Source organism: Bufo gargarizans, chromosome 10, assembly GCF_014858855.1.
Source record: "Bufo gargarizans isolate SCDJY-AF-19 chromosome 10, ASM1485885v1, whole genome shotgun sequence".
Taxonomy (NCBI): Eukaryota; Metazoa; Chordata; class Amphibia; order Anura; family Bufonidae; genus Bufo; species Bufo gargarizans.
The window spans coordinates 106,149,166-106,173,197 of record NC_058089.1 but is presented as its reverse complement, the minus strand read 5'-3'; the positions used below and the strand labels follow the sequence as shown (position 1 = coordinate 106,173,197).

The 24,032-nt window shown below is 40.0% G+C and overlaps 1 protein-coding gene across 1 annotated transcript in view; it reads left to right on the top strand.

The window, feature by feature from the left end:
• LOC122920383 (cadherin-8-like) overlaps positions 1-24,032 on the top strand; it is a 391,866-nt gene that overhangs the window by 222,241 nt on the left and 145,593 nt on the right. Inside the window, exon 4 of the mRNA XM_044269837.1 lies at positions 12,624-12,791. Within this exon, the coding sequence (XP_044125772.1) occupies positions 12,624-12,791 (168 nt within the window). The remainder of the gene's footprint in view (positions 1-12,623; positions 12,792-24,032) is intronic.

Below are 24,032 nucleotides of genomic sequence, written 5' to 3'. Positions count from 1 at the left end.
TGACCTCCTGTTCAGTCTGCACACTGCAGAAAGACGCAGCAGTTGGCACCTGTGTTTCGTCATCATCAGAGACATGCTGAGGTGGTATTCCCATGTCCTCATCATCAGGAAACATAAGTGGTTGTGCGTCAGTGCATTCTATGTCTTTCACCGCTGGGGAAGGGCTAGGTGGATGCCCTTGGGAAACCCTGCCAGCGGAGTCTTCAAACAGCATAAGAGACTGCTGCATAACTTGAGGCTGAGACAGTTTCCCTGGTATGCATGGGGGTGATGTGACAGACTGATGGGGTTGGTTTTCAGGCGCCATCTGTGCGCTTTCTGCAGAAGACTGGGTGGGAGATAATGTGAACGTGCTGGATCCACTGTCGGCCACCCAATTGACTAATGCCTGTACCTGCTCAGGCCTTACCATCCTTAGAACGGCATTGGGCCCCACCATATATCGCTGTAAATTCTGGCGGCTACTGGGACCTGAGGTAGTTGGTACACTAGGACGTGTGGATGTGGCAGAACGGCCACGTCCTCTCCCAGCACCAGAGGGTCCACTAACACCACCACGACCATGTCCACGTCCGCGTCCCTTACTAGATGTTTTTCTCATTGTTATGGTTCACCACAACAACAAATATATTATTTGGCCCAATGTATTGTATTCAAATTCAGCGGGATATAAATTTGAGGCCTAGTATTTAGGCGCTGGGTGACCGGTATGGATTTAGTGACAGAATTAGACTTGGAAATGCACAGAAGCGTGTGTGTGAAGTTATTCTGAATGACCCAATGTGCACCTTGAATATTATATACCCTTTTAGGGATAGATTTCAAATAGCTCTGATATAGCAGAAACCACTAAATTATGAAATTGCTAAATTGGGAATTGTATTTCAACCCAGAACAAAAAATGTGCTTTGACGGACACTAAATAACTTTCCCAGCTACAACAGGACAGCGGTAACGAGAGATTTAGAGGGATTTAAATTTGAGGCCTAGTATTTAGGCGCTGGGTGACAGGTATGGGTTTAGTGACAGAATTAGACTTGGAAATGCACAGAAGCGTGTGTGTGAAGTTATTCTGAATGACCCTATGTGCACCTTCAATATTATATACCCTTTTAGGGATAGATTTCAAATAGCTCTGATATAGCAGAAACCACTAAATTATGAAATTGCTAAATTGGGAATTGTACTTCAACCCAGAACAAAAAATGTGCTTTGACGGACACTAAATATCTTGCCCAGCAACAACAGTACAGCGGTGGGTAACGAGAGATTTAGAGGGATTTAAATTTGAGGCCTAGTATTTAGGCGCTGGGTCACCGGTATGGATTTAGTGACAGAATTAGACTTGGAAATGCACAGAAGCGTGTGTGTGAAGTTATTCTGAATGACCCTATGTGCACCTTCAATATTATATACCCTTTTAGGGATAGATTTCAAATAGCTCTGATATAGCAGAAACCACTAAATTATGAAATTGCTAAATTGGGAATTGTACTTCAACCCAGAACAAAAAATGTGCTTTGACGGACACTAAATATCTTGCCCAGCAACAACAGTACAGCGGTGGGTAACGAGAGATTTAGAGGGATTTAAATTTGAGGCCTAGTATTTAGGCGCTGGGTCACCGGTATGGATTTAGTGACAGAATTAGACTTGGAAATGCACAGAAGCGTGTGTGTGAAGTTATTCTGAATGACCCTATGTGCACCTTCAATATTATATACCCTTTTAGGGATAGATTTCAAATAGCTCTGATATAGCAGAAACCACTAAATTATGAAATTGCTAAATTGGGAATTGTACTTCAACCCAGAACAAAAAATGTGCTTTGACGGACACTAAATATCTTGCCCAGCAACAACAGTACAGCGGTGGGTAACGAGAGATTTAGAGGGATTTAAATTTGAGGCCTAGTATTTAGGCGCTGGGTGACAGGTATGGGTTTAGTGACAGAATTAGACTTGGAAATACACAGTAGCGGGTGTGTGTGAAGTTATTCTGAATGACCCAATGTGCACCTTCAATATTATATACCCTTTTTGGGATAGATTTCAAATAGCTCTGATATAGCAGGAACCACTAAATTATGAAATTGCTAAATTGGGAATTGTATTTCAACCCAGAACAAGAAATGTGCTTGAACGGACACTAAATAACTCGCCCAGCTACAGCACTAGGGACAGATTTAGCTGGATATAAATTTGAGGCCTAGTATTTAGGCGCTGGGTGACCGGTATGGATTTAGTGACAGAATTAGACTGGGATATGGCCAAAAAATAAACAGACTATTGCTGGTTAAATGCACTTGGTGTGACAGCTTCACCCTGATGTAGGCTTTAGCCAAAAAACAACCACACCATTGAGGGTTAAATGCACTTGGTGACAGGCGCAGCTTGCCCCTGATTTTGTATATGGCCAAAAAATGAACAGACTATTGCTGGTTAAATGCACTTGGTGTGACAGCTTCACCCTGATGTAGGCTTTAGCCAAAAAACAACCACACCATTGAGGGTTAAATGCACTTGGTGACAGGCGCAGCTTGCCCCTGATTTTGTATATGGCCAAAAAATGAACAGACTATTGCTGGTTAAATGCACTTGGTGTCACAGCTTCACCCTGATGTAGGCTTTAGCCAAAAAACAACCACACCATTGAGGGTTAAATGCACTTGGTGACAGGCGCAGCTTGCCCCTGATTTTGTATATGGCCAAAAAATGAACAGACTATTGCTGGATAAATGCACTTGGTGTGACAGCTTCACCCTGATGTAGGCTTTAGCCAAAAAACAACCACACCATTGAGGGTTAAATGCACTTGGTCGCAGCTTGTGCTGGCGCACCACAAGACACAAAATGGCCGCCGATCACCCCAGAAAAATGAGACTGACAAACGGTCTGGGCAGCCTAAAAACAGTGAGCAATTGAGGATCAGCAGCTCAATGATCCACAGCTGCAGATCGATCAGTTAATCAAGTCCTTTGGAGGAGTTAATCTGCCTAATCTCGCCCTACTGTCGCAGCCGCAACCTCTCCCTACGCTAATCAGAGCAGAGTGACGGGCGGCGCTATGTGACTCCAGCTTAAATAGAGGCTGGGTCACATGGTGCTCTGGCCAATCACAGCCATGCCAATAGTAGGCATGGCTGTGATGGCCTCTTGGGGCAAGTAGTATGACGCTTGTTGATTGGCTGCTTTGCAGCCTTTCAAAAAGCGCCAAGAAAGCGTCACAAAAGCGCGAAGAAAGCGACGAACACCGAACCCGAACCCGGACTTTTACGAAAATGTCCGGGTTCGGGTCCGTGTCACGGACACCCCAAAATTCGGTACGAACCCGAACTATACAGTTCGAGTTCGCTCATCCCTACTAGAGATGAGTGAAGTTCTTAAAAATTTGATTTGGCTGCTTTGTGAAATTTTACAAAAATAAACTTTGTAAGGAATTACTTTGTCACGAAGCGCATTTCTTTGTAAGTAGCAAGTGCAATGAAGGGGAAGGGAGATTGCACCGCCCCGTCATGGAACCCCTCAGATGCCGCATTTATCACTGACCGCTGCATCTGAGATTAATATTAAGGCCTTTCAGGGGTAAATCATTTAAAAAAAATAAATAAATTGTAATTACCTTATCCATTTAAGAGCGAATAGGCCACCACGGCCATCTTGCTTAAAGATCCAGCACGAAATCTTGCGCGGTGCTTGATGACGTCATCATGCTTGCCGACGTAGTGACGTCATATAACCCTGCGCACAAGATTTTGCACAGGATCTTCCAGCAAGATTGCCCCGGCAGTATCTTCACGCTTAAATGTATGAGGTGAGTATGATTTTTAAAAAACGAATTTATAGCCATTTCAGGGAAAATTGATTTGAAATCTTTCTTCGCGGCTAATCAAATTTTCCCTGAAATTCGGATCGAAGTCCACTTCGGATACGTCGATTTGCTCAACACTAATAATAACCTCGAAAAATATAATTAGACAATGAGGGCTCCGACTTATTTCAGCATAGATGGGCATACAGTAAGTAGGACAGAAGCTGCCGGCTTGTCATAGTTGAAATAAGGAATGCATTAGGCTCAGTTCGCACCAGTTTTGTGGTATACATGTAATATACTTTAAATGATGTACATACATAATTCCTTGACTCCTATTGTAAAACTAAATGCATATATCATGCAATATTTGTTATGGTACCCACTCCTATTTCAAAAATGGGCCCTGTTGAGAATGAAAAACATATCACACATGCACAGCTTCCTTCCCATTCCCAGCTATGGGACTTCTGAAAATATCTAAGACAGTGCTCAATGGAGAGAAGACAAGGCGGGATCTCTCAAGGCGTGTGACCTAGGCAAGTAGGACAGTCTGGTGTATTATAAGTTAATGTTAGTTCAGGTTGCTTTACAATGTGTTTCAGGACCAAACCAACCCATTTTTAGAAAAACAACTACAGTAGCTGTTTTTGTTTGCCCGATGAAACAGCCTGTTCGGCTCCGAAACACATTGATAAGACAACCTGAAATAAATCATTAACTTATTATACACTGGTCTGTACTACTTACTCAGGTCCGGCCACCTGAAGAGTTCCCACTTTGTCTTCTCTACACTGTTTATTCCGGCCCGGTATGGCTATCTGGAGTGGAATATGTGCTACACTTTTGATATCATCCTTTCCCAGTTGACAGGTAGTTGTGCCCCCTAGAGGGGCTTTCTATCTGTTGACACTTATGGTCTCTTGCAGTCCTGCCTATGAAGCGCTCTCCCTTCTCTTCTCTCAAGACAATGCTCAGTTATTTTTAGAAGGAGGAGTATGGAGGGATGACTGTCGATGCTCTCCATTCACTTCATAGTGAGTGGTTCCCGGAGGTCGAACCTATAGCTCATTTATGTTATACTCTATTGATATGCCTTAAATGTCCCAGATGGGAATACCCCTTTATGTTCAAGATGTATGTTACATTTTCTGTACACAACAGAGCTGTCTTTTGAAAAATTGTTTTGCAATACAAAGTGGCGAATTATCTCAGCGTGAAGCTGTGGCGCACATCAGGATAAGCACAATGCAAGTTCTATGTTTATCAGCACATTTATAATGATATGACTAGGTGTCATATTAATGGCAGCAGAAATGCAGTCTATATATTATATTTATACAATTCACTAGTCTATAGGTAAATGTGATTTACCTTAAATCATAAATAGAAACTTTGCCCTTATCAAGAGCGGCTGATAAATGAGTGTGAGCAACATCAGGAGCAAATCAAGAGAAATCGATCCCCTTTTGCATAATAAATTCAACGAGACTGCACACAGTATAGAAATGAAAGGTCACAAAGTTTAATTCTAATATTTCCCATTTAGTGACAGATTTATAATTATTAGGCAAATATTTACATGACAAAGTTCATAAGAATACTTTCTCATTATACTGTAGGCAGGCCCTTTATCAGGAGAGCTTCATGGGCAACTAGCTGATACTTTGGATCCCTCCCCCTACCCTGGGTTTATAGTGACCGGGGAAACTGCCATCAGCTGTTGCATCAGCTTCTACAAGTAAAATGTAGTAGAAAATAAAGGTAAATGGATGTCCATTCAATTTAAGAACAGGCCATGTGCCCTTAATGAGAGATATTGCTCATTAATGGCTCTCAGATCTAACTCAGCATTTAGATGTTTCTATTGGGATGAATTGTCTCATCAGAGGCCTAGGTTCCTGATCTGAATTTATTTATGCTGTAGCTCTGTTTGTTCAGATTAGCTCCTGTGAAAAAGCCCAAGCCCACCATGTGCCTAGCATAAATTCAGTCCATGAAAGGTTTATTTCTGTTAAAGAAAGGTTGGAAAAATGATACAATTACAAGAAACTAAACCATCATTTAAAAAATTAAAATAAAATTGTCAGGTAGATGTTACAAAAATGAGGAGACAAATGGTCCTTAAACAGAAGCAGGGTGCATTGTAGTGTACATTACGTAGGTTTTTAATGTAAAGTAATGTGTCATTTGAAAAAAAAAGAGTCTCCATATGATTTTTTTAATACGTACATGACTTATAAATTTTAGAGGCTTTGTAGAGATCGGTGAAGACAATTGTTGCCCTAAAGATCTCCAAGCGTCTTGTATGACAAGATGAGAAAATATGTTGAGGCTGATGGGGCATTAGCTCTACATGGCCAAAAACAGGAATTCCTGTGTCCAGTGGAGCTACAGAGTCTACCCCCACTCTACTTAAATGGGGTCTGTAAAGGGACAGAGGGGTGACACAAAATAGGATGACTCTAAGAGGGAGGATATGGGGGCCACAAAGCGGCAGGAACTTTGTGAGGTTAAGAATGGTTGGGTTGTAAAAGTTAAAGCGGCAGAAGTGGCCCCATGGTGGATAGAGAGGAAATGCACAATGGCAGGTAGGATGACCATAAACTGTGTGCCTATGCAGAAGAAGGTAGACAGAGAATTTGGGCTGAAAGAGACAGAGAGAGTTTTTATTCCACACTCCTAGGGTGAGGGATATACACATTAGAATAAAAACTTCAATTTCAGCCAACCAGCTCATGTGTTTGAAGATTTCATCCGACATTCATTCAGCAAATGTCAGGGATTCAATGGAGGGGACAGGTTGAACTTCTGAATTTATTTCTCAAGGAAGGAAAGAAGCCACTAGAGGTTTCTGATAGTTATTCCCCTCTTCCCATGGAAAACACATGAATACTAGATAAAATGGAGTCTACATGGATGGGGAGCTTGTCAACAATATCTGTCAGCCGACAGCTATTGAAAGTGTATGGTCACCAATGCTCAAAAACGTGCACAATATAGAAACCTTAAGGATGGAAATATTCGAATGAGGTTTCCAAAAAAAGAGGTCTGTGGCAATATCCTTAGTGATCAATATTTAAAGGGGTTATTTGGCCTACATATATTGATGACCTATCCTCAGGTTTCACACCAGGCACCCAACTTATCAGCCATGGTATAGGAAAATTAACAGTTTAAGGCGTGGAAGCAGAAGGCACTTTACATAGAGTAGTTTCCGGCACCGGCTTATGAAGCTCACCTCCCATGAGATCATTTGAACTGCAGTACCCCAGCATGGCCACTATACAGTGTATGGAGCTGTCAGTTCTGTACACTATATAGATTCAGGCACAGTAGCATCCCAAATCAGCTGATTGTGGGGACCCCCACCAATCTGATATTGAACCCCTTTAAAAAAATTGGGATGGGTCCACATGGACATCTGTTTTGCTGTGATGCAATTTGCATATTCATCTATACTTCCTGTACAACTGATCATTAAATAATCCAGACTGAACATTGCCCTTCCTTGTTAATCAAATGTTCCCTTTTCTGTTCTATTCAAGCATTTGACACGTAACAGCTATCATTTTATTCATTCTGATTGTGTGCTCATTTTTATTTTTTATTTCTTTTATTACAAGTGCTTCTACGGTACAGTGATTGCTAAACAAGGGCAAAAGTTGCAGGTTGTGCAAAATTGAACATGTACATGGCAAAACATGACAACCGCTGGTATGTGACCTTGCACTTTTCAGAAGATCAATGCAGATCAAATGCAATGGCTTTTGAAACAAAAATAGAATAAACATTCAGCAACAACATATTTACATGAAAAAAATCATTGTGGCTATACTAGTATAATAATAATATCTAAAATGAAAAATAACCAGGAAAAATAATTCTGTAGTTTACAGTGTGAAAGAGAGGGGTGTATGTAGAAGAGAGTGGATCCATAGCAAGAGCACGAAGCGGCTCCCTCTGGGGGTTGGTCCTTGTCATCAATAGTGATGAGCAAAGTTTCTCAAAATATGTTTCGGCAGCTGAATTTTGACAAGATATTTGATTTGTTACAAATTACTTTGTAACAAATTGGATTCCATTGTATTAAGCGGGAGCAATAACAGGGAACAGCAATCCCCCTCATTTAACCCCTTAGATGCGGCATCTGAGAGTCACATTCAGACTATCAGGCGGTTAATCAGGGGTTAAAAGAAAAAATACATTCTCAACTCTTACATTTGATCGCGGAAAGGCCGTCTGGATTGAAGAAAATGTGCCAAGTCTTGTGCCCGCTGGTGACATCACATGTTAGCGTGCGTGAGAATTGGAAGATAGCCGCGATGGCCTCTACGCGGTCAAATGAATGAGGTGAATTAGCTTTTTTTTTACTGCCATTTCAGGAAATTCAGATTGAATTCCACATCACTAACTTCGATATGCTCATCAAGCTATCGTGGAAATAGGGCATTTAAGTGGTTTCTGCATACTACCTATCTCTTGAAGAACAAAACTACTAACTCTGTTTTCATTGTAATACTTTTATATGCTAATATGGTGGTTCCTAGTAAAGGTTCCTTCTACCATAAATAAAAACAGATACCCAAAATAGACCCACTAAATACAGATTCACGGCAAATCCCTTAAATAATTTCATACTGTAGACCCCCTAAATACTGACCATGGGCAACTACCCCCACCCAAAGAAATCAAAACTCCAGACTTGCATAGTAGCATCTCATTTGCCTCTTTGCTCTTTTTCCAGTAGCATGAGGGCCTATCATCTAAAGGCCCTTCTGCAGGTCTGGTAGAAAGTTGCGTAAAGCAATTTCGTTTCAGACTTTCTTATCATTTGTAAGAACTGCAATGTCAGTAATCAAGCAGTTTTATTGTATTTTTTGCCACAACTCAAATATAAAGAAGCTGCAATTTTCGAACAGCATTTGGACAGTTTGATCAGCATTGGACCCTAGACGATTCCCCAAACCCCTAAAATTTTAATCAGCTATTAGAAGGAAGTAAAATCGGGAATACAATATCATGATGCTATTTTCTCAACATTTCATACATAACTATTTTTTAAAAGATAATATGGAAAATGTATGGTTGTTATGTTTCTTGCAGTAAGTGTATAAAAAACAAACAAAAAAAATGGGAAATATATTTTAATTTGATTCTTAGTAAAAGCTTTTCACACAATAAATGCAGAAAACAACACAGTGAAATGTAAATTTTATGCTTGTCTATTTTTTTCATCTTTTAACGTCCATGTTTTACATGCAATTAGAACTGTAATATGTCAAGATGTGAATCACAGTTTCACAAATATCCACACTAAGATATAGAAATGTTAAAGTAAAGCACACAGGATAATAACAATGCATCTACTAAGGAATCATACTAGAGATGAATAATTTTAGGTGCGATTGGCCAAATTTTTACAAAGTTCAATTCGGATTCAAATTTATCCGCCCGAATAAGAGAGATACTAGTATATGTCCATTGAAGCTTTCCTTCTAAAAGGAAAAGAAAGCTACTGTAAGTAACCTCATTATTCTAAGTCAATGATCAACCTTTTAAATGGGCCTTGAATCCTAACTTGGATCCTAGTCCAGGCAGCATCTTTTATAGAGACACCTATTTCTGGGAAATTGATCAGTAGTGAGCAGAGAGAAAAGCCCTTTTTCACTATTTAGGGAGGATTGAAAAGTGCCGTATAGCTGTCATTAATATTGTAGACCAGGCAACACTTCTGTGGATTTCTAGCATGTTTATCAGATTTGATATTAAGGAAACATTAAACAATATGCAAATTAGCTTTACTTCCAAAGGGAAAGGAAAGCTAAAGTTTTCATGGCTAATTTGCATAGAGAAGTGTTGCCTAAACTATAAAATTCTCCACACCTATTAGGAGAAAGAGTACTTACCGGATCCTATCTAAGGGCTCATAAATAACCAAGCCACTCCTCTCTGCTTAGCACTGATAAAGGGATAATTACCCTGAACAAGCTATCTTCAGATGACATGGTGACTTAACTAATATTCAAGTTATGCTTCAAGCCCTGCTTGAAACATTGAGCATTGACTAAGGACAGATAGGTTACTGCTGGTGTTATGAGTTGCTTAGCTAATTTTCTTGTTGGTAGGAAAGCTGAATTACATGTATCTTTCATAGCAGAGTGTTATGTGTGCTAGTCTTTCTCTCTCTCTCTCTCTCTCTCTCTCTCTCTCTCTCTCTCGCTCTCTCTTTCTCTCTGTCTACTTGATTTGCCTAACACAAACATATTCATCAGAATCTCAAATTCTTGGAAAATATTGGGACAAATCCCTAATTGGTAAAATTTAAATTTTAAATTAGTTATACATCCAGAGTGTCCTAGGAGACTGGTCTGGCTGATTCAGTATTTACATTACTGGTGGATATGACTAGAAATAAGCGAATCGAAGCTGACAAAGTGGAATTCGATCCGAATTTCAGGAAAAATTAGATTTGCAATGAATGCAAATTTCCTCGTGCTTCATGGTAATGAATCGCAATTTTACTAAAATGGTGTCTACACATGTGAGGACTGAGGACATGGGGCAAGGAACTCTGGGAAGGCAGGATCACCAAGATTGACATGCCTGCATGCAGCCAATCAGCAGCCAGCCAGCTCTGTGATGTCACAGCCCTATAAATACGGCAGCCATTCTAGATTGTGCCATTTTCCAGCGTTCAGAGTGCAGGGACAGATGTGTGAAGGTGCTAGGGATAGCAATTGGAAAGACCTCATTGTGGAAAAGACATAAAAAACGATTTATAAGTGCAGGATAGGGAGAAACCATTTCACAGCATCTTAGTGCAGGTAGAGACGTCAGAAAGCACTAGGGACAGTGATAGAAAAGTGATTTACAAATGCAGGGAAAGATTATTTGGGGATCCAAATAGCCATTAGACAGCTCTGTCATTCCAGCTATTTGTTATTGGGCTGCAAGTGCTATGTTGAAAAGCCTTTAGAGGATTATATCTTAGTATCTTTAGTATCTTATATCAGTACTACAAGAAAAATATATACTCATTTCACTTCTGCAGTTATTTCTGGTGAAAGCGTATAGGGGTGTATTTCAGTAAAAAAAAATATGCACTGCACTGTTGCAGTTATTTTTGGTGAAAGTGTATAGGGGGCGTATTTCAGTACTACAAGAAAAATATATACTCACTTAACTAAGTTTTTTCTGGTCAAAGCGTATAGGGTATTTAGTGTTCAGCGCTGTAGTAATATGCAGTAAAATCTTTTGTGATGAATTTTGGTGGAAAAACAATTCTTATTCAGCGTTCAGCACTTTAGTAATATGCGGTAAAAAAAAATTGTGATGTATTTTGGCGGAAAAACTAATTTTAATCAACATTCTCTGCTGCAGTTATATGCAGTAGAATCTTTTGTGACTTATTTCGGTGGGAATTTATTTATTTTTCCCGGCGTTCAGCGCTGCAGTTCTATGTGGTAAAATCTTTAGTGACGTATTTCAGTGGAAAAACATTTCTTATTCAGAGTTCAGGACTGTAGTAATATGCAGTAAAATCTTTTGTGATGTATTTCGGGGGGAAAACTAATTTTAATCAGCATTCAGCTATGTAGGGCCACTCTGTGGTCTCCTCATGCTGCTTCTACCTCACCACTATGTCATAGGGCCACTCTGTGGACTTCTCATGCTGTTTCCACCCTTCCCCACTTCATGGCTGGTCCACTATTTTGGCTTTCGGCCTGGCTGACATCATCATTTATTTGACACTTCTTCTGATCTGTCAGAAGGAAGGAAAATTGAGACTTACAACGGACCCTGTCTGTGTAGCAGCTGTAAGGCCTGTATGGTCCCATCAGAATTGGCTTATGAATTGGTAGCCAAAAGCAGGAGTGGGTAGAAAACACTGAAGACATGCAAATATTCGGTTCACGTGTTATCTCTGTTTTAGATCCACTCCTGCATTTTTGGGCATTAGCAACACTTATGGATTACTGATCAAATGCTGACAGAGGGAAGGGAAATGTTCAACAAACAGGATCCGTTTTTACAGTGGTTACTGTTGTGACGCATCAGAAGAAGTGCAAAATAATCAGTCAACACAAACCTACTGCTGACACCCTCTCCCCTCTGTTGGGGGGCTCTACTTGTATAAGTGTTTAATAGAACAGGTTCTGTAGACATCTATGTGGAATCAGCTGATGACGGTGTAAAAGGAGTGTGCTCTTTCTTGATGCTAGCATCGACCTGTAAGGCTGAGTTGATACTTCAGTTATTTGGTCGGTTTTGGCTCTGTGACTGCCCTAATAAGTGAAGTGTGCAGTGATTTTAAGAGCGACACCTGTCATGTGCTTGTCATACTAACTCACAGTATTGTTTCACTACCACATCAGACTCCCTATGCGTGTTATTGCAAGGCACAGTGTTCTACACCACTATAAAGGCTCTCTACAGCCCGGGAATAGCCATTTTTTAACATGATTTGCCGCAAATAAATTCAGATCGAAGCAAATTTTTCCAATAAATTTAGCGAACCATTTAAATCGAATTTTTAAAAAATTCGCTTATTTCTAGATATGACTTTTGCTGATACTAAATTGGGGAATGTGTCATAAAATTCAGTGGTACAATAATATCGGATATATTGCATTTCTCAATGTTAAAAAAAATAGTTGTATTCTCAAATTTTGAAAAAGAGATAGCCTTATCACCTTTAGAAACTAATGATTTAGGTAACAAATCTGGATTTACTGCTAAGCAGTCTTGATAATTGATGCCATTGAAGCCAAGATATTACTAAAACCTCTTCTGATTTTCTTTCTTCTTCAGCCATCATTAAGACAGCCCTTTCTAACATGGACAGAGAAGCCAGAGAAGAATATCTTGTTGTCATCCAAGCCAAGGACATGGGTGGACACATGGGTGGACTTTCTGGAACCACAACAGTTACTGTTACTCTGACTGATGTCAATGATAATCCTCCAAAGTTTGCAATGAGTAAGTTTAGATGAGATTCTTTTTCCTTTTGGGTTTATTTATTATTGATTTTTATTTCTTGGCTTTGATAAGAGTTGTCTACTTTGAACAAAAAGTGAAGGTTGATATTCAAGATTGATTTCATGATGGTTGCCTATACCCCTAGTTATAAACTGAATTTGGGAGGAGGTGCTGATATCCCTTGCAGGAGACATTAATCATGACTTAGTTCCCTTTTAAATCAACACAGTAGTCATTTCTCAACTATTGATGATAGGTGATAGCCCTGAATATTAAACTACCCCTATTTCCCTTAAGATTTTCTAATAGGGTTTTGTAGATTAGTTTTCTTAACCAGAATACCCTTTGAAGTCCAGTTTTGGTTTTGAATTGAAGAATTCCAACTTCTCATAAAGCAAATTAAATGCAATATCATGATCTTGTTATCAAAACCCTTGATACGTTGCAACTCAGCTCACAACCAGTGGGTGGGCACTAACATAGCATACACATCTTGTGGCAGAGTATCATAAGATCATGGTTTTCGCAAAGCTGGTTATGTCGCACCACACATTTCATCATATGCTGCGCCAAAAGCAAAGGTAGGGAAAGAAATATCTGTTCTTCACAAATTGAATGCAAGTCATTAGGATTATTTGTCTAATCATTATATTACACATTCAACAGTATATTACCACAAACATTATTTGGACTATCTGAAATTCTGAAAATAAAAATAAAAAATGAAGTTAAAAACCCAAGAAAGCATAGTAAGTACCACTGGACCAGTGCTTTTACTATCACAATTGGGCATATGGCAAGATGTAGTCTTTCAGGATTATTGGGTACTGGACTATTGGATTTTTATAAATAGGAAAAATGCAACACAAAAACTGGAATCTGAATTGTGGGTAACTGAATCTCAAATTTATTTATTTTTATCATGTCATCATATTTGATCTAATTGCATACTTGTAATATACTACTTCCATTAAAACACTCTTACACAGTTCTAGAAGGCACTCTACTTATCTCTCCAACAAGCAAAACCAGAATTTCCTGGTCTTCTTATGACTTTGATATTTTTACTTTGGTTCCATTATAAATATGTATTATCTTGGAAGACAAAGGATGAAGTCATTTTAAATATTACTTTGGGGTAAGATCAATGCTGCATAGTCTGTGAAAACAGTCCTTTGTACAACAAATATTAACATTTCCAAGATGGAAAATATTTCCATATCTGAAGTTTTCAAACCCTTTAACGTGTAATTCAAAGAGGCTGGTTTTAGACTGAATGACAAAAACACTGAATATCAAAAATTGTTTTCTGATAAGCTCAAGGTGAATTGACTATGTCTTAGCTTCTGGTAGAAAGCTATCTGCTGAATGCATTTCTTTTAGTTGGATTCACCAAAAAATGCAGGTATAGTGACATTTTTCTTGGGAACTACCAATGTTGGAATAAAACAAAACACAAAAATCAAATAAACTTTACAGTAAAATTTTAACTTTTCATATTTATCTTATTTGTAAACTATAGTTAATGTTTATGATTATTATTTTGATTATAATTTTCTGAACAAAGCAAAGAATTCTAATTCTATAGTTCAATCCCATTTGTGCAGGACAAATTTTACTATAAGACTATGCATTTTAGCTAGGCATACATTTCATCAATGTAATATGATCATTGGATACATAAGGTAATATATATATATATATATATTTATTTATTTATTTTTTTCTCCAACAGGTCAATAATTATTTCAGACAAGGCAATCACCCTACATCATCATATAATGATATTTGCATATCTGCATTTAATTACACATACAGATGTGTCCTTTCTTAGCATTCCTTTAGTTATTATACCTCAAGATGTATGGTGCAAGATGACCAGTTTTAAAAAACAAACTAATTTTGTGATATTTTGTCATAAGAAGTCAATCCTATATGTTTCTATGTACCATGAGCATTGAGTGGTTGGGTTGTGACTTGCAGTCTGTTAAAAGTTTTGCTATCATGTTGCCACATTGTGCTTAAAAAATAGATTCATGATAAATTGGAGTCCTTAACCAATCTCAAGCTAAAGTAAGGATTGGCACTAGAGATAAGTGAATTGATTCAAAAATTTTGAAATTCCACCAAATTTTTTCATGAAGTACTGATTTTAAATTGTAACAAACCTGGATTCAGAGGTAAAAAGAGAGGAGAGAGTATGTGTTTACCAGACAGTCAGAGCACTTTCCAAATAATTCAATCCAAATTGAATTGAATGATTTATTCAACTGAAGAGGACCAATATAGAATTTTGAGAAATATATTCATCTTTAGCTAACATATCTGTTTAGGGAAGAAAATTGCAAATACTGTATCTACTGCATCAAGACTCTCTGAAAAAGGCTATGATAAGGAGATAAATAATGCTAAAACGAGTTACCAAAGATATTCCCATTATTTGGGAAATTATTAGTGATGATCGAGCATGCTCGGCCGAACACCAGTTCGGATCGAGCATCTCGATGCACGGCACATGGCGGTATTCGGCCGAATACCGCATGTGCTCAAGCTCAATGCTTGAGTCTCCGCCCCACACATTTCTTGGCTGCTACGCAGCCAATAAACGTGCAAGTAAGTACTGCCCTCACTGTTATGACGGAGCCATGTTGGTTGCTGGCATTAAAGTGATTGGCTGGCCGAATGCATCATCGGGTGCTATATAGCACCCGATGACGCATGTTCGGCTCATTCTTAGTCAGGGTCAGCTCACCAGCAGTCCCGCATCTAAAATCTTTTACAGGGTCAGCTCACCAGCAGGCCCGCACCTAGTATCTTTTACTGGGTCAGCTCACTGGCAAGCCCTCGCATATAATTTTTTACAGGGTCAGCTCACCAGCAGGCTCTCGCCTACAACCTTTTAGAGGGTCAGCTCTCCTGCAGGCCTTCACCTACAGTCTTTTACAGAGTCAGCTCATCTGAAGGCCCTTGCATATAATGTTTTAAAGTGTCATCTCACCAGCAGGCCCTCACCTACAATCTTTTATAGGGTAAGCTAACCAGCAGGCCCGCACCTAAAATCTTTTACAGGATCAGCTCACCAGCAGGCCCTTTCATATAATTTTTTAGAGGGACAGCTCACCAGCAGGCACTCATCTACAATCTTTTACAGGGTCAGCTCACCGGCAAGACCTCACATATAATTATTTACAGAGTCAGCTCACCTGAAGGCCCTCACATATAATGTTTTAGAGTTTCAGCTCACCTGCAGGTCCTCACCTATAACTTTTTAGAGGGTCAGCTCACCAGCAGGCCCTCACCTACAATTTTTTATAGGGTCATCTCACCAGCAGGCCCACACCTAAAATCTTTGATAGGATAAGCTCACCAGCAGGCCCTCACATATAATTTTTTAGAGGGTCAGCTCACCAGCAGGCCTTCACCTACAATCTTTTACAGGGTCAGCTCACCTGTAGGCCCTTGAATATAATGTTTTATAGGGTCAGCTCACCTGCAGGCCCTCACCTACAATATTTTACAGGGTCAGTTCACCAGCAGGCCCGCACCTAAAATCTTTTACAGGGTCAGCTCACCAGCAGGCCCATACCTACAACCATTTAGAGGGTCAACTTACCTGCAGGCCCTCACCGACAAACTTTTAGAGGGTCAGCTAACCAGCAGGCCCTCACCTACAATATTTTACAGGGTCAGATCACCAGCAGGCCCGCACCTACAATCTTTTACAGGGTCAGCTCACCTGAAGGCCCTCACCTACAACCTTTTAGAGGGTCAGCTCACCTGCAGACCTTCACCTACAATCTTTTACAGAGTCAGCTCACCTGAAGGCCCTCACCTACAATCTTTTACAGGGTCAGCTCACCTGTAGGCCCTTGAATATAATGTTTTATAGGGTCAGCTCACCTGCAGGCCCTCACCTACAATATTTTACAGGGTCAGTTCTCCAGCAGGCCCGCACCTAAAATCTTTTACAGGGTCAGCTCACCAGCAGGCCCATACCTACAACCATTTAGAGGGTCAACTTACCTGCAGGCCCTCACCGACAAACTTTTAGAGGGTCAGCTAACCAGCAGGCCCTCGCCTACAATATTTTACAGGGTCAGATCACCAGCAGGCCCGCACCTACAATCTTTTACAGGGTCAGCTCACCTGAAGGCCCTCACCTACAACCTTTTAGAGGGTCAGCTCACCTGCAGACCTTCACCTACAATCTTTTACAGAGTCAGCTCACCTGAAGGCCCTCACCTAAAATCTTTCACAGGGTCAGCTCACCAGCAGGCCCTCGTATATAATTTTTTAGAAGGTCAGCTCACCTGCAGGCCTTCACCTACAATCTTTTACAGGGTCAGCTCACCTGAAGGCCCTCACATATAATGTTTAAGTGGGTCAGCTCACCTGCAGGCCCTCACCTACAACCTTTTAGAGGGTCAGCTCACCAGCAGGTCCTCACCTGAAATCTTTTACAGGGTCAGCTTACCAGCAGGCCCGCACCTAAAATCTTTTACAGGGTCAGCTTACTAGTAGACCCTCACAAAAATTTGTTACAGAGTCAGCTCACCAGCAGGCCCTTGCATATAATTGTTTATAGGGTCAGCTTACCTGCAGGCCTTCACCTACAATCTATTACAGGGTCAGTTCACCTGCAGGCCCTCGCATATAATGTTTTAGAGGATCAGCTCACCAGCAGTCCCTTACCTACAATATTTTACAGGGTCAGCTCACCTACAGGCCTGCATTTACAATCTTTTACAGAGTCAGCTCACCTGCAGACTTATGCATATAATGTTTTACAGGGTCAGCTCACCTTCAGGCCCTGGCATAATATATTTTAGAGGGTCAGCTCAACAGCAAGCCCTCAACCATAATTTTTTTGATGGTCAGCTCAGCAAGAGACCCTCACCCATAATGTTTTAGAGAGTGAGCTCACCAGCAGGCCCTTTTATATAATGTTTTACAGGGTAAGCTCACCAGCAGGCCCTTGCATATAATTTTTTACATGGTCAGCTCACCAGTAGGGCTTCAGCTACAATCTTTTACAGGGTCAGCTCACCTGCAGGCCCACGCATATAATATTTTACAGGGTCAGCTCACCTGCAGGCCCTGGCATATCATTTTTTATAGGGTCAGCTCAGCAGCAAGCCCTCAACCATAATTTTGTTGATGGTCAGCTCAGCAGCAGACCCTCACCCATAATGTTTTACAGGGTCAGCTCAGTAGCAGGCCCTTGCCCCTAATGTTTTAGATGGTCATATCAGCAGACCCGTGCTCCAAATGTTTTAGAGGGTCACCAGCAAACCATTAATCATAATTTTTCAAGGGTGTGTATGATGCCCTCCTTTATGTGTAACAAAGGGTGTATTGAAGTGCCGGTTCCTTGCAATTTTTGGCAGCCCTTTTACTTAGTACATAGGCTTTATGAGTGTAGGAGTCGCACTACATGAACAATTGTACCACAATGTGAATGAGTCCCTCCTTTATGTGATATATACAGGTTGTATCAGAGTGCCTCTTGCTTGTAATTTTTGGCAGAACTTGCACTTTATATGCAGTAAATATTCAGCAAAGTATGTTTCCTAACAGTTTTTCCTCTAAAATTGTGCGTATTATTGTCAGTCTGTAAAAGTGGTGTACTACTTGGACAACATCGTTCCCAGCAGCGACCTGGGAGTCCAAGATACATCCAGACATCCTCCCCATGCTGTTCCTGAACCATTTCAGTGGTGTTTCTATCAATTTCTGACCTTTTCCTATGAACCAGGCGCCCTCCCCTCTTCAGAGCAGGGGGTGCCTGGTTTAATACTCGGGTTCTTCTATTGACTTCCATTATACTCGGGTGCTCGGTAGAGCACCCGAGCATCCCGATGTGTTCGGCCAGTGCACCTGAGCACCGAGCACTTTGGTGCTCGATCAACACTAGAAATGATGTGATTTTGGGATATAAAGCAGCCCTATCCTCATAATAGGTGTCCTTATAACGTATTGAGGCATAATATTTGCACACACATATCAATTGATGTCCGATTAATGTCTGCTGCATTTAATTAGCTGTAATTTCTGCTGCAGACCTCTCCTTTCCCTCCACCTCTACTCACCTCAGAATTGGTCTGTGTTATATTGGTGGCTTGTGCTCGCCTATTCCCTCTACTTTGGGCAAGTACTAGGGCCGTTTCACTTATTCTGTGTCTATCATAGGTCCAGAGTTCCAGCAGCAGGACAAGGCGTCAGGGATCTTTGTTCTTTCATTATTGAACCTCACCTCATTTTGCAGTATTGCACGGGTTAAACCCTCTGCAGCTCCAAGACTGTTTCTGCTTTATCTGCTATGCTGCAATTAGTTTCTGCTATATCTGCTATGCTGTTTGTCTCATTCTCTCCCTGAGAAATAGGTAGTTTGCTAGATCCTGCAACTGTACTGTAATCTATTTATATGTCTATGTACTGACCTCTGCCTGATTACCAGATTTTGATCCTCTGCTGCCTGACCTGACCATTATTTGATTACCGCATTGACCATGTGCTGCATGCTCTGAGCTTTTAAATGTTTCTCAGATTCTCACAAACTCTGCTTTCCCTGGACTTGGCCTGTTATTGATTATGAGTTGTGCTTATTTTCACAGTGCATTGCACTAGTATCTCTGACCTCTGTGGGTCAGCTTTCAACCATACCAGGACTACTCCAGGAGGTAGTGGACTAGTCCAAATCCCTGTATAGGATTTAAAGGGTGAATAACAGGTGATTGCCAAGATAATTTCCTTAGCCAAAGGACACATTGGTTATGCACCCACTGCCCCTAACAGTCTGTCCTCTCCATTGATAAATCCAGGGGGGTTGATGTACTGTACTGCTAAATTTTATGAATACTGCACAGCGTCCCATTAGATGTTTTCTATAATAACTTATACCACTAGATGTCCAGACCTACATATCAAAGGTTCTCCTGCATTTAGTTATTTAGACTTTGTCTAAAAAGTGAATCATAGGTAAGGAATCTGCTATAAAGTCTTGATTTACTGTTTTCATATTCACAGCCAAAAATATCATTTCTGTAGAACATAGAAAATGCACCATGCAAAAGAGAATAAAACAAAACAAAACTGTTACTATAATAAACTAATGATCTCTAGATGCTCAAATTCTATTCTTCTTGCCAGGAGTCCAATCTATGTCTTGCTGGGCTGGGTTAAAATGGTTCTGTTTCCAGCATAGATTGCCTTCAATATTTTGTGCTTACATTCAGTTCACAAAGAAAATAACGAGGATTGATTTTAGGAAGAAGAGCATATATTCTGCCCAGGCGACATAAATCTATTGCACATAAATATTTCTTCTTGTATTTTGCATTGTAATCTGTGCCCTACAGTGATAGTCTGAAAATAACAGGACAAAATGAAAATACATAACAGGCAGTGGTATTCCACTGAGGAAAATGCAAATGCTGTTAAATTTACTGTACTTTAATAGGGATGCATTTATTTTCCTCTATTATCTGTGGTAATTTTGATGACCACTTAGGGTATTGGGACAACAGGCATCATGTTGAGATGTATAGTTTTAGTGATGTCTCTAGCAATTGGCTTTCAAATAGATAGGACATAAGAACCGGCAAGTAGTCTTTTTTTTACCTTCTCTTCTAAGGAATGGAGCTTGGAGGGCATACCTAATACCCTGTGGACTCTATTGTTTAAAAAGTCATAATCGGATACACATACTAGGATGTGACAATGCAAGAAGTAAGGAAAGTGTTAGGGCATGGACTCCCGCCATTCTACTAATCATGCTGCCTATCCCTGTCCTCTGCAGGTTTTGGCCTAAAAGCTCCCTTCAAGCTTGCCAGCATCTGCGATCACGTCCAGCCTATTAAAAAGGCTAGGTTTCCTGGGTATTAAAGGCACTTTACCCAGTCAGAGGGTGCCTGAGCTTTAATCTTATATTACACCCACATATAATTGTGAAGATCATCGCCAACAAGCGTTAATATACTGTCACGGATGGTGTTGCAGAAAACTAGAAGACACAAATAAAGATCCGACTGACTTGATCCCAAACTAAGGAACATAAGGGTGAGCCCTATAAAAGCCCTAGAGCTCTCCCTGACTGCTGAGCCCATGCAAAGATCTTTATGATAGATAATTGCATGCCCTCGTACCTAGACTGTGTGACACCTGAAAACCCTATAATAGTGAGGGGACACGACCACCGGCTCCCTACACTTAATACGGAGGGAGTAAGGGTCACCTAGGATCAAGCCAACAGGAAAACACAAATAAGGGAACAGACTTAACTGAGGAACCAGCAGTTGCAGCATCTAGCAGTGAGCACAATCCAGGAAGTTGTATAAACCGCAAAGTGATGCAGTATGGGAGGGGATATAAAGGGATGCAATCAGTGCAACTAGATGACAGCTGAGAGAGGGAAACGAGATGACAAAACGAAACCAAAACAAAAGAACCCCAAGCAAGAGGTACTGAAGAACGTCTGTCAGAGCTTCTCAGAGATCTGGCAGTGAAATATACATGCTTAAAAATCCTCTTTTGTAAGTGGCAAATCGCTCTGTATAATCACAATCTGCTGCCAGCAAACATGGCAAAAATGGGGAAAAGCGATGGCATTAGTAAACGCTCTTCCCCATACTCTGGAAGAGATCGCTGCATGTAATAGCAGCAGTTTCCTCCAACAGTAAGCCGGCGATTGCCAGGAAGGATGATCAACAAAGGCATTTGATAGTCTAGTGCTATTGTGATTTACCTGTGTTTATTGGGCGTTATTTCCTGCCTGTGTTTCTATTGTGCTCCAGTTTCTGAACTGCTTGCTTTATCATGCAATTCCAGTTTCAGTTCTGTTTATGTTTGAGTTAACCCTGTATGTCTGCCTTGTCTTGGTTCCTATCAAATACCCAGCCTTCCTTTCTCTTCACTAATGCCTAGTTTGCCGCTCCGTCCTGTGTCTTCCTTCGTCTATATTACCAGTTTGCAATCTATATCTAATGACTTGCATTTAAGCCTTAGTGTCTGTTCAGACTACTCCTGCAGTTTTCCTGCAATCTTTGTGGGTTTTTTTGTATTCTGAGTCCCCAATCCCTGACCCCAGTGGGTAAACTGCCAACTACATCTGGAACATGCAAGGAGGTAGCGGTCCAGTTGCTTCCCTGCAGTGAAGGCCAGATCCCTGTATCGTGATTAAAGTGTGAATACCAGGGATGTTCTAGAATAATGGCTTTAGGGTTAGCTCTAAGCCATGCCAGTTATTTGGCACAGTGGGTCCACACTCGCTGATCCATAACAGTGAGGAAAGACAAATCTGCAGCTATGTGGTTTTCTGAGCTAGTCTTCCTTCTACTAGCTCAGGAAAACAAGACAATGCTTTGCAGGTACCGTCACAGATCTTGATCGTTCCCTGAAGTAGTGATGTTTATCAAAATTGTACAACACTGAATAAAATGTGTTGTTCTCTCTCAATTTTCAAATCCTGTTTCAAAGAATAAAGATATATTAAATGAGAAATGCAATATATTCCATTAAATGAAATTGATCAGGGAATCACAGAAGGGATTTCTCCCACACCTCCAAATGTATCTCTGATTACATACAATGCAACGGAAATTCATCAGCTTGTTGATTCTGTGCTGGACGGCAATGTGAATTCATGATTAAATCTGTGAGTCTACGTTCCCCTCTTGGGTTTTAAAAATAAAAAAAAGATGAACTTGTTCTATTCTTCTTTATAGCCATTTTAAAAGAAATTGCACTGTTTACCTAAAACGCATTGAACATTCCTATTAAGTAGCTGGGATCCACTGGGGCTATTTTAATCCATTAGTTTGCAAGATGCATTACACGGATATTTCTATGGAAAGAATTGAGCACTATCTTCAGAAACTGTGTAAACTCCTTGTATGATTTCAAATTAGTTTATCCCAGAAGAGAATAAGCAAAATGTACAAAAAAGCAGAAAGCAGTGAAGTGTAAATTAGTCTCAGAGCTCCGCATGATGTAGTTTCAGATATAGAAGGATAAAGCTAGCATTAATAAAAACAGAAAAATAATGATAAATATAACATGAAAATTGTATAATAAAATAAAAATGCTAATTATAATAATACAGCTAATAATATTACAAAGAAGACTTTTTGATTATTTATTGTTAAAGAATCAGAAAATAGATATTTTTTAAACTCAATATTCACAGAAAATTTTGGTAAAGAAGTTTTGCCTGTTTTTCACATTGGCAGCACCATACCATTGAAAATTAAATACAAAATATTGTCCTTATTTAGCCGTCACCACAGAGAGATAACACTGCTATATAGATATGGATTTTGTTGCTAGTTTACTGTTGCTATGAGGAAAATGTGTTATCTATTATTAAAATAGTAAATTAGTAGAATTAGGATAACAGTATGATAGCTCTAGTATTCTCTTGATATGCCTAGATGAAGAAGGCCACAGAAGAGCACTGTACTGATCAGTGTAATGTGTGATGCTCTAATTGAGTCACTCATCTGCTTCCCTCTCTGGTCGCAGTGAATGGTCAGACTGTCTTTCATGCTAAAAGTCAAAATAAAGGAGGAAGATAAAGACAATATGTAAAGTACTAAAATACTCAAAATCTTATATCCAGAAAAGCATCCACTCCTTTTTGAAAAAAATAAATAAAATAAAATAAGTTTGCGTATAGGCTAATATGTGATTTTTAAAAATCATGGTAGTGTCCCTTTAATGAAGACTTTACTGCCATTGCTTAATTTCTTCATAAAGGGGTTTTTCTACGGTAAGAATGTATGTCCTATCTAATTGGTGGGTGTCAGACCGATGGTGTCTCCGCTGTTCACAAGATTGAGGTGTCGGAGTCCTTTGAGTCCTTACAGCTGCGAGTGTGTATTTAATGTGTTAAGTATCAAGTTAGTAATAACTACATCTACATGGTTGCACTGCTGCCTCATGCAAGCATCACCTGACAGAAGTTCTGAGTACCCTCCCTACTCCTAAGTCAGTCTGAGAAGATATCAATGGTGCTTACAAGTACACAGATTGCAAATGCATACTGCATCATTAGCTTTCTAGAAGACTGTTACACTCTGTATACAAAGTGAATATGGAAATCGCTTATGCAGAGAGCAGCCCATAAATATATTTAAATGTCACTATTAGTAGAAGGCCTGTAAATAACGTAGGAGATGTGTTCATTTCTAATGTTCTGCAGCTTACCTGTTATGTCTCAACAGACTGCAGACCTAATATTATAGG